Raw genomic sequence first — 18264 nt, 5'->3', positions numbered from 1 at the left:
TCTTCTCTGCCGTGTGATCTGCTCTATTTCCAGTACTTTCTAATGCAGTCTTCATCTCATTCATTGAGTTCTTCAGCTCCAGAATTTGTTTGATTCCTTTTTATAGTTGCAGACTTTTAGTGAAGTACCCCTTCTGTTCATTAATTTTATTGCTGAGCTCATTGGACTGCCTCTCTGAATTTTCTTATATCTCCTTGAGTTTCTTCATTACAGTGATTCTGAATTCTCTTATGATTTTGATTACAATCTTCTGTGATTTTGGCTTTGGGTTTTAGAGAATTGTTATTTTCATTCTGTGTTACTTGGTGATTGTTCATTATGCTTGACGAGCTGTTCTTCTATGGGTGCTGTTTTTTTATTGAATTTATTGCAGTGACATTGGCTTGCAAAATCATATACAGGTTTCAAGTGTACAGCTCAATAAAACATCACTTGCATACTGCATTGGGGGCCCAGTGCACCAAGTAAAGTCTCTTTCTGTCCTCACTTCTCCACCTGCCCTTTGCCTGCCCGTACCTAGCCCCCACCCCCCTGCCCTCTGGCTATCACCACACTGTTGTCTGTGTCTATGTGTTATGTATTATATATGTCTTTTTTAAATTTTCCTTCATCTTGTTTCATTCAATCCCCTCAGCACCATCCCCTCTGACAGCTGTCCGTCTGATCCTTGTATCCATGCCTCTGTTTCTATTTTGTTTATCAGTTTATTTTGTTCATTAGATTTCACATATAATAAAGTGAGATCATATGCTATTTATCTTTTTTATTTTTATTTTTTGTATTTTTTCTTTTTTAATTTTTTACTTTTATTTTATTTATTCATTTTTTTTAGAGAGGAGAGAGAGGGGGAGAGAGAGAGACAGAGAGAGAGAAGGGGGGAGGAGCTGGAAGCATCAACTCCCATATGTGCCTTGACCAGGCAAGCCCAGGGTTTCAAACCAGCGACCTCAGCATTTCCAGGTCGATGCTTCATCCACTGCGCCACCACAGGTCAGGCCTTGTATTTTTCCTGAAGTGAGAAGCAGAGAGGCAGAGAGACAGACTCCCTCATGTGCCTGACCGGGATCCATTTGGGAAGCCCACTAGGGATTGATGCTCTGCCCTTCTGGGGCGTTGCTCCATTGCAACTGGAGTCATTCTAGTGCCTGAGGCAGAGGCCGTGGAGCCATCTCCAGTGCCTGGGCCAGCTTTGCTCCAGTGGAGCCTTGACTGTGGGAGGGGAAGAGAGAGGTCGAGAGAAGGGAGAGGGGGAAGTGTGGAGAAGCAGATGGATGCTTCTCCTGTGTACCCTGGCCGGGAATCGAACACACGACTTCCACACTCCGGGCCAATGCTCTACTGCTGAGCCAACTGGCCAGGGTATTTTTTTTTTCCACATAATATTCCATTGTGTATATGTATCACAGCTTTTTATCCACTCATGTACTGATGGGTACTTGGGCTGTTTCCAGATCTTGACTGTTGTAAATAATGCTGTGATTAACATAGGAGTGGATATATTCTTTCAAATTAGTGTTTCAGGTTTTTTCGGATATATTCCCAGAAGTGGGATAGCTGGGTCAAAAGGCAGTTTCATTTTTAATTTTTTGAGGAACCTCCATACAGTTTTCCGTAGTGGTTGTACAAGTCTGCATTCCCATCAGCAGTGCAGGAGGGTTCCCTTTTCTCCACACCCTTGCCAGCACTTATTGTTTGTTGATTTATTGAAGATAGCTATTTTGACAGGTGATATCTCAGGTGAGGTGATATCTCATTGTGGTTTTAATTTGCATGTCTCTGATGATTAGTGATGCTGAGTGTATTTTCATATGCCTTTTGGCCATCTGTATGTCCTCTTTGGAGAAGTATCTATTCAGGTCCATTACCCAGTTTTTTTAAGCAAGAGAGACAGATTGAGGGGCTACAGCAGAACGAGTGACTCTTTGCTCAAGCCAGCAACCTCGGGCTCAAGCCAGCAACCTTGGGCTTCAAACCAGCGACCTTTGGGCTTAAGCCAGTGACCATGGGGTCATGTTTACAATCCCATGCTTAAGCCAGTGACCCTGCGCTCAAGCTGGTGAGCCTGTGCTCAAGCTGAATGAGCCCGGGTCCTCCGCGTCTCAGTTTAACACTCTATCCACTGTGCCACTGCCCAGTCAGGCCCTTTTCCCATTTTTAAATTGGCTTATCTTCCTGGTGTTGAATTGTATAAATTCTTTTTTTTTTTCTTTTTTTATTGATTTTACAGAGAGAGAAAAGAGGGGTGGGAAGAATGAAAAGTATCAACTCACAGTTGCTTCACTTTAGTTTTTCACTGTTGCTCACTGCGTGTGCCATGACCGAGCAAGCCCTGGGTTTTGCACCAGCAACCTCAGCATTCCAGGTCGATGCTTTATCCACTGCGCTACCACAGGCCAGAGTTGTATAAATTCTTTATATATTTTTTTAGAAATTAACCCCTTATCAGATGTATCATTGGCAAATACATTCTCTCATTTAGTGGCTTCCCTTTTCATTTTGTTGGTGGTTTCTTTTGCTGTGCAAAAGCTTTTTAGTTTGATGTAGTCCCATTTGTTTATTAATACCACTGTTTCCCTTGCCCGAAGAAATTTATCAGGAGAAATATTGCTACAAGGGATGTCTGAAATTTTACTACCTATGTTTTCTTCTAGGATTTTTATAGTTTCATGACTTACATTTAAGTCTTTAATCTTTTTGTGCATGGTATAAGAAGGTGGTCTAGTTTTATTAATTTTTTTGCATGCATCTCTCCAGTATTTCCAACACCATTTATTGAATAGACGTCTTTACCCTATTGTGTATTCTTGCCCCTTTTGTTTGAGTTTTAACAGTTAAGCAGGTGGATAAACAGGAGTCTTTCTTTTGTTTTCCAGTAGATGGTGCTATAGTGCAAGTTTTTGTTTTCTCCTACCTGAGCTACTTGCACTTCCAGGTTCATTGGGGGGGGGGGAGTTGCTGTGGTTAAGGAGTCGCAACCTGGGCAACAGGGAATAGTGGGTGCCTCTGCTGTGTCTAGGTCACTCTCGGGACTCAGAGCACCACCAACGTAGCCCAGGAAGGAAGGATCTGGGTTTGCGAGCCCTCCACACTACTACCTGGTTCTTTGTAGCCGCTTGGAAGCCAGGTGCTCTGGCTCCAACACTGCTGCTGCCTCGCTTACCCTCTGCCAGGTCACGGTGTGGTGGCTGCTTCTGGCTCCTTCTTTGCTACCTCCTTTGCTGGGGCAGCTGGCTCCACCATGGCTGCCAGGGGATCAGGGTACATGCACCATTCCTGTCCTTCCCCATCCTGCCTCTCCTCTAAGTTTTTTTTTTTTTTTTTTTTAATTCATTTTAGAGGGGGGGGAGAGAGAGAGAGGGAGAGAAGGGGGGAGGAGCAGGAAGCATCAACTCCCATATGTGCCTTGAACCAGGCAAGCCAGGGTTTTGAACCGGCAACCTCAGTGTTTCCAGTCCTCTAAGTTTTAATACACCTCCTTTCAGATGTAACAACGTGTGCATTCCTCAGGCATCCTGGTGTGTTTATCAGGGGAACCTTTGTTGTGTTATAGATGACCTACTAGTTGTAAGTTTAAGGGAACATACAAAAGGATCATTTCACTCCACCATGATGCTGATGTCCCGTGTGTCTGTTTTTATGCCAGGACCATCCTGTTTTATTACTATAGCTTTCTAATATAGTTTGAAATGAGAGTGTGGCTATTTGGTGTGTTTTGTGGCTCCATACAATTGCTTTTTTTTTTTTTTCTATAAAAAGTGCCATGGAATTTTTGCTAAGGGATTGCACTGAATTTGCAGATCAGTCTGCAGTGATAACATCTGGACTCTCTCTTTTTTACTTCTACTGTCTCTGCTTGGCTTCTTTCTATAAGCATATGTTCTCCATGTAACAAGCAGGGAAGCTGGCTACTAGCAAGCCCCATACTCACATCTCTCAGTGTAAGAAATTTTTTCCATGGTCATATATTAATTTCACGGAAGATGCTGAGTGGCCCTTGTTAGGTCACGTGCCCATCCTGGAACTTGTTACTACTGCCAAGGTAATGGATCCTTAGCCTGTCATGGAGCAGAGGCTCACTGTTGCCTCGCAGGAGGGCACAATATTTAACAACCCACCAGGACCCCGTGGAAATAGAGAGAAGATGCTGGGTGGACAAAAACAGAGCTGTCCCTGTCTGCTCCCTCCTGGCATTGTTAGGATAATTTACTGGGATGATTAATGTAAACATACTTTCTAAGTTGGGAAGCTCTGTGCAAACCTAAGAGCCCATTTTTAAAGGTTTGATTCTATTGAGTCAATTATCCTGAGATCCTCAGTGTGTGCATGTGTCAGTCTATGAGTTGTCCCCATTACAAGAGGGCAGGGCCGGGGCCATCTTTTCATGCTTCATGGTGTTGAAACCGTAGCAGCTGCTCCATAGCCCGTGGAAAACACTCCTGGTGTAAAAGGAGAAAGCAGACAGGATCTTGCACCTTTTGTAAGTTTGGAAGAGGCTCCGAACATGAATAATTCCTCAGATTCACCTTCATTTTATACAGAGGTGTGTTGTACAGTGGTAGAAATGCACTTAGGAATGGACACATCAATTCCTTCACACATATCACTGAAAGTTAGTAGTCCTGTCTTTTTCAGACATGTAAGTGCAGTAGTGCTGAATCAGAATCAAACATCTCTGCTAAGGCGATTGACCTCAAGGTCATTCATAGTCTTAAAATGTTATTTTCAAAGATTGCTACTTTTTGGACTCATCAAAGAGCTACTGTTGTTCGTCCACTTTGATAAACACCTCTGGAAAACTGCTATGAACTGAAAAGATGAAAGTGACTTCTTAAATGTTATTGTCAACTCTTCATAACAGAAAGCAATTAGCTTCTTACTGTTTGTTCTATACTTAATCGTGTTAGAGTTTTTAAAAATAGAGAACGTACAGTTGGCATTAGAAGTTTAAATTTGAGCAAGGGTGTCTGGCAACATGGTCTTGTCTTTTGAATTCCTGCCCTGTAAATGTGGCTCCCTAGTAGATTAAGAAGTGTTGTTGCCTGACCAGGCGGTGGCACAGTGGATAGAGTGTTGGACTGGGATGCGGAGGACCCAGGTTCTAGACCCCGAGGTCACCAGCTTGAGCACGGGCTCATCTGGCTTGAGCAAAGCTCACCAGCTTGGACCCAAGGTCGCTGGCTTGAGCAAGGGGCTACTCGATCTGCTGAAGGCCCACAGTCAAGGCACATATGAGAAAGCAATCAATGAACAACTGAGGTGTCACAACAAAAAACTGATGATTGATGCTTCTCATCTCTCTCTGTTCCTGTCTATCTGTCCCTATCTGTCCTTCTCTCTGACTCTCTCTCTGTCTCTGTAAAAAAAAAAAAGTGTTGTTTATCAAGAATGTAGAGGTCATAAATCATTCCAACTGTTGTCAGATGCTTTAGACCAGTAAGAATGATCAGATAATCATTTTCATTCATCTTTCTGGAAAATCAGCATTAAAATAACCAAAAGAGAGAAAAGGATCACTTATAGAAATAGCTGAATATTCAGGACTAAATCTAAAAAGGAAACTGTTACCTGAGATGTTTATTCAAACCTGTATTGTGTTTGCTTGTTTGAGAGATGTAAGCCTGTGTTTGTTAAGACTTATCTTTGAAGGTGAAGATGTAGCCAGCCTATGCAGGTTGATAAAACACATTTCTTCTCACTTCTAGCTACGTGGTGAACATTGGGCTGATTGACAAACTGTGTGGCTGCTTCCTGTCTGTGCAAGGCCCAGTGGACGAGAACCCCAGGCTGGCCGCGCTTCTGCAGCACGCCGCGGGGCTCTTGCAGGGAGCCTGCACGCTGTGCTGGGCTGTCACCGGAAGGTAAGGTGCTTCTTTGATGTCTGCCGTCTGGACTGACCTTGTGAGCCGTCTCTTAAATTTTGCCCATCCTGGGGTCATCAGGTAGTCATCTTGGCCTCTATTTTTCTATGTCCTACCTCGGTCTGTATTGGCTTCCCATATTGAAATTTGGCTACAACCTCTTGTCAAAGTCTGTTTTTCTTGTTGGTGTCATAAACTTAACTGTCATTGCTGGAAAAGACCTTAGGGGTCAGCCAGTCCCTCTTACACTGAAATCCATAGAAATCAAGTGATCGTCTTTGAGTCAGTGACAAAGCCTTGCTCAGACCAAGCCAGGTCCTCAGCACAACGTAGCACAGCCTCAGAGTATCATGAGCATGGTTACAGCCTGCTAGGTTTGGCTATTTTCCCCTTTGTCCCTTGTCCTAAGGTATCTCTATGAATAAGGGAAGGATACCATCCAAAAACAATAGCTCCCTGAAGTCACACATGTCCTGTGGATGTGATTGTAGCCAGTGTGCCAGGGACTTCTGCTGGCTTGGTGGGCTCTTTAGACCACTTCCCTGTGAACTGTCCTCAAAATACTCATTTTCCAGGAAGGGAAGAGGAAGCCCCTAGTGGTCTTTTCTTTCCCCTCCCACCAAGTAAGAATTGTTTGCAAGAGTGACTCGGTGTTTATGATAGGAATGGGACATATCTTTCAGGTGTATTAAAGATTTTCAGTAAAATAATTTCCTTACAATTAATTTTTTTTTTTTTTTTTTTTTTTTTTACAGAGACAGAGAGAGAGAGTCAGAGAGAAGGGTAGACAGACAGGAACAGAGAAATGAGAAGCATCAATCATTAGTTTTTCGTTGTGCATTGCGAGACCTTAGTTGTTCATTGATTGCTTTCTCATATGTGCCTTGACCGCGGACCATCAGCAGATCGAGTAACCCCTTGCTCGAGCCAGCGACCTTAGGTCCAAGCTGGTGAGCTTTTGCTCAAACCAGATGAGCCCACGCTCAAGCTGGCAACCTTGGGGTCTCGAACCTGGGTCCTAGATAGAGTCTGATGCTCTATCTACTGCGCCACCGCCTGGTCAGGCCTTACAATTAAATTTTAAGCAGCACTTTACACAAATTAGTTTCTAGGGATTTATCAAGAATAAACTTGATTATTGTAACTTCTAAAGTATGCATGCTTAAAGAAGTATTACCCATGCATAGTCAGTGTACACAGAATGCCAGTGATTGTATTCAGAATATTTTAAAAGGTGAAAGATTTATGCACTCTGGAGATAAACCAGAGTATCAGAATATTTTAAAAGGCAGAATTTTCGCCCTGGCCGGTTGGCTCAGCGGTAGAGCATCGGCCTAGCGTGCGGAGGACCCGGGTTCGATTCCCGGCCAGGGCACATAGGAGAAGCGCCCATTTGCTTCTCCACCCCTCTGCCGCGCTTTCCTCTCTGTCTCTCTCTTCCCCTCCCGCAGCCGAGGCTCCATTGGAGCAAAGATGGCCTGGGCGCAGGGGATGGCTCTGTGGCCTCTGCCTCAGGCGCTAGAGTGGCTCTGGTCGCAATATGGCGATGCCCAGGATGGGCAGAGCATCCCCCCCTGGTGGGCAGAGCTTCGCCCCTGGTGGGCGTGCCGGGTGGATCCCGGTCAGGCGCATGCGGGAGTCTGTCTGACTGTCTCTCCCTGTTTCCAGCTTCAGAAAAATGGAAGAAAAAAAAAAGGCAGAATTTTCTTTCTAAAATGAACCTTCTCAACATTTTTTTAACTGTTGTGCATAGGACCCTAAATCTATCTCTTTTCCTTACTCTTACCCATCCCTAGTTACATTGTCATGAAGACTGAGAGTCAGGGACCCAGGCATGGCCTGTATCCAGTGTTCCTTTAGTCTGTTCCTTTCCAGAAATGAAGACAGAGCCCACCTTTCTGGGGTTAATGAGAACTCAGGAAGTGGCTGTTTGTGGGTCTATGACTAGGTGAGAATAGGTGGCCACATACCACCCAGAGGCTGCTGTGCCACCAGGCTCACCCCTGTGCAGGTGCCAGGCCACCCCAGGGAGCCAGCCCTTTACCCAGGAGACCCCTCCTGACTCTGGCTCTTCTCAAGTCTTTGTCATTGTCCTCCTCCCTTGAATCCAGATGAATGTCACACATAAGCATGGCTACACATGTTTGTACAGTTTCTGAGCTTCAGCTGTTACTTACAGATTCAGTCACTTGAAATTGGTGGAACTTGAAAGAAGCGTAAGGATCATTCACAACCACTCATTTTTATGGGGAAAGCAACTAAGCCAAACTAATGTGAATTAGACCCAAGATCCCTACCTCGGTGCTCCCTCTCCACACTTGACTTTATATTATTCTAAATGTGGGAGCATATATTTTATTGCTTTGAAGATTTTCTCAATTCCATGTATGGAAAAAAGGACCCTCTTTTCTTTAAGTCATCCAGTCATGTCCTTGACAGTGGACATTGACAGAACTCTATGCCAGGCAGCCAGCTAAGCACTAAAGGTGCGGCCCCTGGGGAGTCCAGTCTGGTGTCGGCTCAGAACTGGGAAGTCCAGTCTGGTGTCGGCTCAGAACTATGGATGAAAGCCACCATGGAACAGCTGCAGCAGGACAGCCTGTGCTCAGAGGAAAAGGACACGACAGGTGCTCTGTTTGAGAGAGCAGATGTGGGTGCCCGCAGCTCACCTGGAGGTCACCTGCCAGCTCCCTGTGTGTCCCTGAGGGTCTCACTGGAGAAGTGCTGTTTGCTCCAAGTGCAGAGAGCCCACATTCCTGTAGTGACCCTCCAACTTTAGGACATCTTAGCCCCGCTAACCCTGAGTGGGACACTCCGGGGGTGCTAACCTTATTGTTAACACACCCTGGATTGGCTTTTCTCCCTAACTGGTTTCCTTTCACTGCCTCACAAAGAAGTACTTGCACTCATACCCTTGTTTTAGGGTTTGCTCTGGGGACAACCCAAACCCAGAGATAAGGACACAAAAGACACCTCATTCTGAGTTTGAGGTACTGTAGCTGCACCCATGGTGACTGAGGAGAGTGGCAGGTGAGGTAGTAAATGGGCACCATAAATGTGAGCTCTGGGAGGCCAGATGGGGGACAGACTAGAGCTGTGGAAGCCTCTGGGCTTGTTTCAGAGGGAGATGGGACCATGTTTCTGTTACATAACAACCGGCCCCGAAACCTGTGCCCATGGCCAGATGGCAGGAGCCTACAAGTGGCAGGAATAGGACAGGCTCCTGCAGCTGCAGCTGAGGGACGTGGAGGGCCTGTGGGGACAGAGTGAATGTGAGGGACATGGTATGGCCTGGACGATGAGGGAGGCGGAAGGAAGGGAGGGAACCAGAATGGCTCCCATGTGTCTGACTTGAAATTTTAAAGTCGTAGATGGTATAGTCCCCAAATTAGGCAACATAAGCAGTTTTCCATACAGGTCATGCCTAAGGATTATTCAAGTAGACTGAAGTCTGTATATATTTCTTTTCCTGGCAGTTGATTTTTATTGGGGTGATACTGGTTAACATAATTATACAGGTTTCAGGTGCCCAATTCCATAACACGTCTCTGTTTCCTGTGCTGTGTGTTCACCCTCCTCCCAAGTCAGATCTTTGTCCATCACCATTTATCCCCCCCCACACTCCTCCACCTCCTCTCCCCCGGCAATAAGCACAAGGCTATATATTTATAAATTATATATATAAAACCGAATGTGTGTGTGCTCAGAAGTGTAATTGTTAATATGTATTTTACAACTGAATTTTTAAAAAAAGATTATGTTTATTCATTTTAGAGAGGGGAGAGAGAAATAGAAGGTAGGAAGAAGCAGGAAGCATCAACTCCCATATGTGCCTTGACCAGGCAAGCCCGGGCTTTTGAATTGGTGACCTCAGTGCTCCAGGTTGACGCTTTATCCACTGCACCACCACAGGTCAAGCATAACTGAATTTTTGAATAAATCAATGGTTAAGTCTTGGTGATTTTTAGGAATTCTTAATCTATTTTTCCCCAATATAATTTTCTTCTCCAACTTCAATTACTCAGCAAATTTCTATTTGTAAGCCGTGCTACAAAAACAGATTATTCTAGAAAAATAGTCCAAGTGGTTTCCTGGCTTAATTTGCTAGGAGTTTCTTAGCAGTGCCGTGTAAACTGCTTCTCTGAAAAGATGAGCAACTCCTGATTGCTGCTCTCCTTCCTGCTTCCGTCTCCAGCATTTCCTGACACCATCAGCCTGCACAGAATGCCTCTAATATTTATAGACCGTTTCATTCTACTCACCTTTCTTTGTGGAAATTATATTTCCTTCTTTCTTTTTCTTTTTATTAAGTAAGAGGCAGGGAGGCAGAGACCCCCACATGTGCCCGACCAGGATCCACCTGACAAGCCTACCAGGGGGTGATGTTCTGCCCATCTGGGGCTGCTGCTTCGTTGCTCAGCAACTGAGCTATTTTAGTGCCTGAGAGGCCATGGAGCCATCCTCAGTGCCAGAACCAACTTGCTCATAACGTTTGAGCCATGGCTGCCGGAGGGGAAGAGAGAGAGAAGGGTGGGGTGGGTAGAAAAGCAGATGGTCGCTTCTCCTGTGTGCCCTGACCCAGAATCGAACCTGGGACTTCCACACACTAGGCCAACTCTACTGCTAAGTCAACTTGCCAGGGCTGGAAATTATATTCCTAAACTGTAAACTGCAGCAACCTGTCAAAAGCAAGCTCTTTGTTACCTGTGTTATGGAGTTTCAGCACAAGGTCACAGCCACGTCTGGGGAGAAAGGTAGTGTGGCTGTTGAGACATTAGAGTAATTCACATAATACCTGTCTGGGCTGCTGGGAGAAGCCAGCCCAGTGTCCAGGAAGGCGTGTCCTCAAAGCATTTCTGACCAGCAGGAATCAAAGACAAAGAGGAGCCAGAGAGGCCTTCAGAAATCGCCTCTTGTGCACTGGCCGCCCTGGGATAATTAAGTGCCGTAATTGAGAGCACAGGGCTTTGAGTAAACACCCCAGTCTGCTGGTGGCCCGCTTTGTGATGGTGATTACCGCAGGTCTGCCTTGCTCTGCTGTCATTGTGCCCTTAATCTTCTAATTTTCACCTAGGTTTTCTGAAAGACAATTTGGGTGTCAGAATTTATTCTGTTAATCCTTGACTCAATATTAGGGAGAAAAGCGCTGCTAGGTTTTGAACAATGAACTTGCATTTCTTTAAGTAAAAATGGAAGCTGTGATCTTCTTGTGAAAGGATTGATTTTGTTAGACTTATTCCAGAATTTTAATGTGGGAATTGTTCACAAACCATCATTCTTAATCAGTTAAACAAGATTCAATAGTCTGTAACAGGACTTTCAGAAATTCTTGTTTCTGTGGCCTTTACTATTGTCATTTTTCTGCTCTTGGTCCTCCAAAAAGAGGAAAGGGTGGTTTTCCAGTCTCAGGGCAGTGCCTCACTGAGGCCCCCTGCAGGAGCTGGCTCCTTAGCCCAGCTGATAGGATCAGAACAGTACTGAGCAATTATAAATTGCAGCCAACACAGGCCTTTCATTTAATCAGCAGTCGCTTCTAGATTCTGTACTAGGCACCATAGCAAGAAGGCCAAGATGCAGTCAGTCCACAGGAAAGGAGGTTACAATCCTAATCTCTGCACAGAAGAGGAGCCTGTAAATCCTAGCCAATTCTGATTGGTTGGTGAATACTGTTTTGAATTCTAGAATATTTTTACACAAAAAGATGCTTGTTGTTATGTGTATTTGTGGTTTTCATTTTCATATCCATCAGCCACACTAACAAAATGGGTTCTAGCCAAGATCCCTGGAAAACTATGTCATAAAAAGATAACAATGGTTTAAAAGTTAGCCCATTAATTATGTGGGTATAAATGAGTGCTTTTCAAGTGTTTAAGGGTGCTTGAAAACCGTTTGTTCAGCAAAGGTAAACTTTAACTCCACCTGTCTGAATTATTCACTCATTCATTAAACAAATATTTATGTAGTACTCACTCTGTGCCAGGCCCTGTGTGAGGCATGGAAGAAAGCAAAATGACTCAGACATCTATCCTGTTCTCAAGGATTTTGTAAGCCAGAGCGGGAGAGATGTTACATGTGCTGATAACCATGATGTAAGACAGACAGTGGTGCCAAGGCTGGGAGCTACACTCCCGGGAAGCAGCCCGCATGCTGGCCTGGTTATTACATCATCAGTGGCAGACTTCAGAGGAGGAGAGATCACTCTTAGTTCAGGGAATTAACTTTTTCTAGAGCAACTAAAATTTAATCTAGGTCTTGAAAGCTAGAAGAAGTTGGAACATTTAGAATTAAGAAAAAAGGTAATGAGCCCTAGCCGGTTGGCTCAGTGGTAGAGCATCCACCTGGTGTGTGGAAGTCCCAGGTTCGATTCTCGGTCAGGGCACACAGGAGAAGCGACCATCTGCTCCACCCCTTACTCTTCCCTTTATCTCTCTCTTTCTCTCTCTCTCTCTCTTCCCCTCCTGCAGCCATGGCTCAAATGAGCAAGTTGGCCCCAGGCGCTGAGGATGGCTCCATGGCCTCACCTAAGGTGCTAAAATAGTTTGATTACTGAGCAATGGAGCAGCAGCCCCAGATGGGCAGAGAGAGCATCACCTGGTAGGGGCTTGCCAGGTGGATCCCAGTCAAGGTACATGTGGGAATCTGTCTCTGCCTCACTTAATTAAAAAACAAAAGGGTAGGTCCTGGCTGGTTGGCTCAGTGGTAGAGCGTTGGCCTGGCATGCGGAAGTCCCGGGTTCGATTCCCGGCCAGGGCACACAGGAGAAGTGCCCATCTGTTTCTCCACCCCTCCCCCTCTCCTTCCTCTCTGTCTCTCTCTTCCCCTCCCGCAGCCAAGGCTCCATTGGAGCAAAAGATGGCCCGGGCGCTGGGATGGCTCCTTGGCCTCTGCCCCAGGCGCTAGAGTGACTCTGATCACAACAGAGCGATGCCCCGGATTGGCAGAGCATCGCCCCCTGGTGGGCATGCCGGGTGGATCCCGGTCGGGCACATGCGGGAGTCTGCCTCCCCGTTTCCAGCTTCAGAAAAATACAAAAAAAAAAAAAAGAAGCGTAATCAAAAAGAAAAATGTAAAGGGTAGGGGACTTAGTTTAGCTGGAGTTTGAGATGTATATAGTGGTGATTTTAGTGCCTCCCAGATTATTATGAGGTTCAAATGAGCCAACACATATAAAAATAATGTGTGAACTATAGAAAATGATTTGCTGAGATGTGGTAGTGTCAGTGTTGTCATTAAAAGCCTTTGATTAGGGAATTGACAAGCTGAGAACCATAGTTTGAGGGCATGAATCAGGTATCATGGGACGGATGTATTACAGAGGCAGTGGAAAGTAGAAGGATCCATTAACCGTCATCTGGGCAAGAGGCAAAAGGAATGGAAAAGAAGAATATTTTTAAATTTTCTTATAGTCTCTCTTTTTATGATTGATGTCAGTCTCCCAGGCATCAGCCTCCAGACTAGTCATCTGTATCTCATCTCTAGTCCTTGTGTGTAACCCAGATCTGCTCCACCATCACATTCTATTGACTAGAAGGAACAGTAAGTCACCCTAACCTAGTCTTCCATTCAGGTTTGAATCTCTTCAGTATCCTCATCCAGACTATATTTGAAAATCTCCATTGACAGGGAACTCATTACTTGCAAAAGGAGCCTGTTCTAGCTTTGATCAATTTTAATGTCTAAAATGCCTCTCCTTATGCTAGGCTGTGCTGTCTGTCCTGCTGATGCCGGTCAGTTCTAGTCCTGCGAGCTCCTCAGCAGCATGTGGACCATTCTAATCACACTCTTCTCCCCGAACGCCTCTGATCTCACCCTCCATGTGTCTGCCTGCTTATCATGGCTGTGTAACAAAGTAGTCCAACATTTAGTGACAGAAAACAGCAATTTAATTTATTAATTTCACAGATCCTGTGTGTCAGGAATTCTGTCAAGATATAGAGAAGCCTCGGCCTGACCTGTGGTGACACAGTGGATAAAGTGTTGACCTGGAACGCTGAAGTCGCCAGTTCAAAACCCTGCACTTGCCTGGTCAAGGCATATATGGGAGTTAATGCTTCCTGCTCCTCCCCCCTTTCTCTCTCTGTCTCTCTGTCTCTCTCTCTCTCTCCTCTCTAAAATGAATAATTATTTTTCTTTTTTTTTAATTTTTATTTTATTATTCATTTTAGAGAGGAGAGAGAGAGGAGAGAGAGACAGGGGGGAGGAGCTGGAAGCATCAACTCCCATATGTGCCTTGACCAGGCAAGCCCAGGGTTTCGAACCGGCAACCTCAGCATTTCCAGGTCGCCGCTTTATCCACTGCGCCACCATAGGTCAGGCTAAAATGAATAAATTTTTAAAAATAGTTAAAAAAAAAGTTATAGAGAAGCCTTGTCTGTTGTCTGTGGTGACACAGTGGATAGAGTGTTGACCTGGAATGCTGAGGTCACCAGTTCAAAACCCTGGGCTTGCTGGGTCAAGGCACATACGACAAGCAAGCAATGAACCACTAAAGTAAAGCAACTATGAGTTGATACTTCTCACTCCCTCCCCTCTCTCTCCTCTCTCTATAAAACTAATAAGTAAAATCTTTTAAAAAGACACAAACCATATCAATAATAAGACATTTCCTCTTGGTATTCCTACTGCCAATTTCTACCAGGCGAGTGAGTCCTCTAATGACTATATTTCCCCATGTATAAGATGCACCTTAATTTTGGGGCTCAAGATTTGGAAAAAAAAAAAGTATTATATAAAGTTATTGAACTCAAGTTTTATTCATCATAAAATTTATACAACTCCTCATCACTGTCAAAACTCCCATCCATTAGCTTGTCCCCATCTGTGTCTAAAGCAAATCACTGTCTTCGTATATTGCCTCGTCCTCAGTTCCGTCTACGGCATTTGAAACGCCACACCCACTGTGTAAGACACACCAGTTTTTAGACCCCAAACTTTTCGGAAAGGGGTGCGTCTTATACATGGGGAAACGTGGTACCTTACTTTGCTCCTGATTCTAGTCACCTGCCCTGATGTTAAGATCCAAAACCTTACTTATCTTTAACTCCTGTCTCCCAGAATCCAATTCAGTTCTATCCAGTTCAATCAGAGCTGGGCTTACTTCAGTAATATGAGATGGAACCTTCTATTTATCCCTCTTACTCAATATTTATCTGTTTCTAATTCATTAGTTCTCTTGTCCTGAGTATATGCCTTAGGTCTTCAAATGAAAAGATTTCTTTAAAGCAGGGGTCGGAACCTTTTTTGACTGAGAGAGCCATGAACACCACATATTTTAAAATGTAATTCCGTGAGAGCCATACAATATGTTTAACACTAAATACAAGTAAATGTGTGCATTTTATGTACAACACTTTTAAAGTACAATAAGTCTCTGCATTCTTTTTAATAACATTGTTATGCTGTTGCTAACCAATGATGAATAAAGCACTTCTTACCATTAATGCAACTTCTGGTGCTGCATGGTTATGCTGATGGCTTTGTAGTCTGGTTGATACGTGGTGAGGTTAAGCTTCATGCTGGCGTTGAGACTTCCATCCGTTAAACATGATCGTAGGTTGGTCTTAACATTCTTTAGATGTGAGAAAGACTGCTCACATGCATACGTAGAGCCAAACATTGTCAGTACAGCAATACTCTCACACTGCAGTGTGTGGTTTGTGACGGGAAGCACGTTCCAAGTGCTGGTCCGTGGGTTGAAGTTTTATCATTTCTCCCCACTTGTGTTTGCTCGCCAACTCTGCCTGCTGTCGTGCAAGTCTTTCCAAATCTTCATTCAGTGACTTGAATTTATTCACCCACATGTCTGAGGCCTTCAGGTCAGCAGCTTGTAGCTCAAAATCTCTGACAGAGACACCGGGGATGTAACTCAGGTCAGCGCTGTCCACTGCACATTCGTGTGGATGGGTGATGAACTTAAAAAGATGAGTACGCTCATGAAATTCTCCAAAGTGCGCTTAGAATGACTGCAGGAGATTAGATGTGAAGCCCACTAGCTGCTGGAGATCAAGATGTTGAGCAGGGTCACTTGCTGTGCATGCATCTTTAAACTCTCCCAGTTTTTCAAAGTGTAGTAAACGACCTGTTTCAATGTCAGCGATGAAGAGTTCCAGCTTGTTTTCAAATGCAAACACCACTTGTTGAAGGGATAAGACTGTATTTCCAATGCCTTGCATTTTCACATTGAGCTGGTTCAGATGTTCAGTCATGTCCACGAGATAGTAGAACTTCAGGAGCCACTCAGTGTTAGCTATCTCAGGATGCTCGACGTTTTTCATTTCAAGAAAAGTCCGGATTTCGCTCAGACAAGCCATGAAACGGCTGAGCACCTACCCTCTTGACAACCAACGCACATTGCTGTGCAGAAGCAGACCAGGATAATTATTCCCAACTTCATCCAGCAGTGTTTTAAACTGGTGATCATTTAAAGCTCGGGCAACAATAAAGTTGACCACCCGAATGACCAACGACATCACCTCACCAAGCTGCTCGCCACACATCTGAGCACAAAGCGCCTCCTGATGTAGGATGCAGTGAAAACTTAGGATGGGTCTCTTTTCATGTTCACGAAGAAGCGCTATGAATCCTCTGTTTTTCCCCACCATGCACGGAGCACCATCAGTACACACTGAAATAAGTTTATCCATCAGTAGATTTTTTTCTTGAGTGAACTCAGTGAAAGACTTGAATAAATGCTCCCCTCTTGTTGTCTCTTTCATAGGCAAAAAAGCAAGACTTTCCTCAGATAGTGTGTCATCAACAGCATACCTTGCAGTCACGCTGAACTGGGATAAATGGCTTACGTCTGTTCACTCATCCAAAGCGAGAGAAAAGAATGGTGCTGCATTTATGTCCTTCACTTGTGTTGCCTCAATTTGATTTGCCGTCATGATGGTATGATTGTGAACAGTTCTTGCCAACAGAGCATGTCTTTTATTTGTTTGATTATCTTGTCTTTATCTGAAAAGTCGTCAAAAAGTTTATTGGCAACATCAAGCATGAATGTTTTGGCATACTCCCCATCTGTGAATGGCTTTCTGTTTCTCACAATTGCTAAAGCCCCAGCAAAACCAGCCGAATTCCAGTCACCTTGTTGGATCTAAACACGGAGTTGGTGCCGACTAGCTTGCACTCTGCATAGTAGCTCTTGACATGCTTTCTTCCTGCTGTCCCCTGCTGGATATTTCTATGCAAATGTAGTATGGCGTGCCCTGGCCGGTTGGCTCAGCGGTAGAGCGTCGGCCTAGCGTGCGGAGGACCCGGGTTCGATTCCCGGCCAGGGCACACAGGAGAAGCGCCCATTTGCTTCTCCACCCCTCCGCCGCGCTTTCCTCTCTGTCTCTCTCTTCCCCTCCCGCAGCCAAGGCTCCATTGGAGCAAAGATGGCCCGGGCGCTGGGGATGGCTCCTCGGCCTCTGCCCCAGGCGCTAGAGTGGCTCTGGTCGCAATATGGCGACGCCCAGGATGGGCAGAGCATCGCCCCCTGGTGGGCAGAGCGCCGCCCCATGGTGGGCGTGCCGGGTGGATCCCGGTCGGGCGCATGCGGGAGTCTGTCTGACTGTCTCTCCCTGTTTCCAGCTTCAGAAAAATGAAAAAAAAAAAAAAAAAAAAAAAAAAAATGTAGTATGGCGTGTGTTGAAGTGCCGCTTTATATTTGACCGTTTCATTGATGCAACTTTATCATTGCATATTAGACACACTGCAGAACCTGCTCTCTCCACAAAGGCGAATGAATTCCTCTGTCCATTCCTGCTGAAAAGTACGATACTCCTCATCTTTTTTTTTTTTAGCCATCTTCTTCGTCAAAAGAGTTTCTACAGTTAGCTAGCTGACTACTTGATTAAAAGGAGAGAAGTTTACTTCCTGACCTCACAACAACCCGTGTACTTTATGCATTATCCAATAAAAATTTGGTGTTGTCCCGGAGGACAGCTGTGACTGGCTACAGCCACCTGCAACCATAAACATGAGCGATAGGAAATGAATGGATTGTAATACATGAAAATGTTTTATATTTTTAACGTAATTATTTTTTTTATTAAAGATTCGTCTGTGAGCCAGATGCAGCCATCAAAAGAGCCACATCTGGCTCGCAGGCCATAGGTTCCTGACCCCTGCCTTAAAGAATGAGACTAGATATTCAAGCAATTCTCAGACATCTAGCACCAGCTTAGAAACAAACAAACAAAAAACTCAGGAAATAGCTGTTGATTGGCAGGTAAAAATGCTAACATGTTCCATTGATCTGTGCCAGGGTTCTATTTCATGGATCTGCTCTTAATAAAGGAGGAAGGGCTGCCCACCTCTCATGTTCTTCTTTCTTGAAGGTGCAAAGGAGATATCCAAGGCCCTCATTCCTGTGGCGTGCCTTGCTGAGATTGTCTCCCTCAGTTCCTTCCATTGGTTTGGC

At 44.8% G+C, this 18264-nt stretch overlaps 1 protein-coding gene across 4 annotated transcripts in view; it reads left to right on the top strand.

Annotated features, from left to right (window-relative positions):
* SCAPER (S-phase cyclin A associated protein in the ER) overlaps positions 1–18264 on the top strand; it is a 312151-nt gene that overhangs the window by 249637 nt on the left and 44250 nt on the right. For all 4 annotated transcript variants that reach the window (XM_066354622.1, XM_066354624.1, XM_066354623.1 and 1 more), the window contains one exon: positions 5703–5858. In XM_066354622.1, coding sequence (XP_066210719.1) covers positions 5703–5858 — 156 coding nt within the window. The remainder of the gene's footprint in view (positions 1–5702; positions 5859–18264) is intronic.

The sequence above is a fragment of the Saccopteryx leptura genome, chromosome 13, assembly GCF_036850995.1.
Source record: "Saccopteryx leptura isolate mSacLep1 chromosome 13, mSacLep1_pri_phased_curated, whole genome shotgun sequence".
In the NCBI taxonomy this organism is placed as follows: Eukaryota; Metazoa; Chordata; class Mammalia; order Chiroptera; family Emballonuridae; genus Saccopteryx; species Saccopteryx leptura.
Note: the sequence above shows the minus strand (reverse complement) of the source record. Positions and strands in the feature narration are given on the sequence as shown.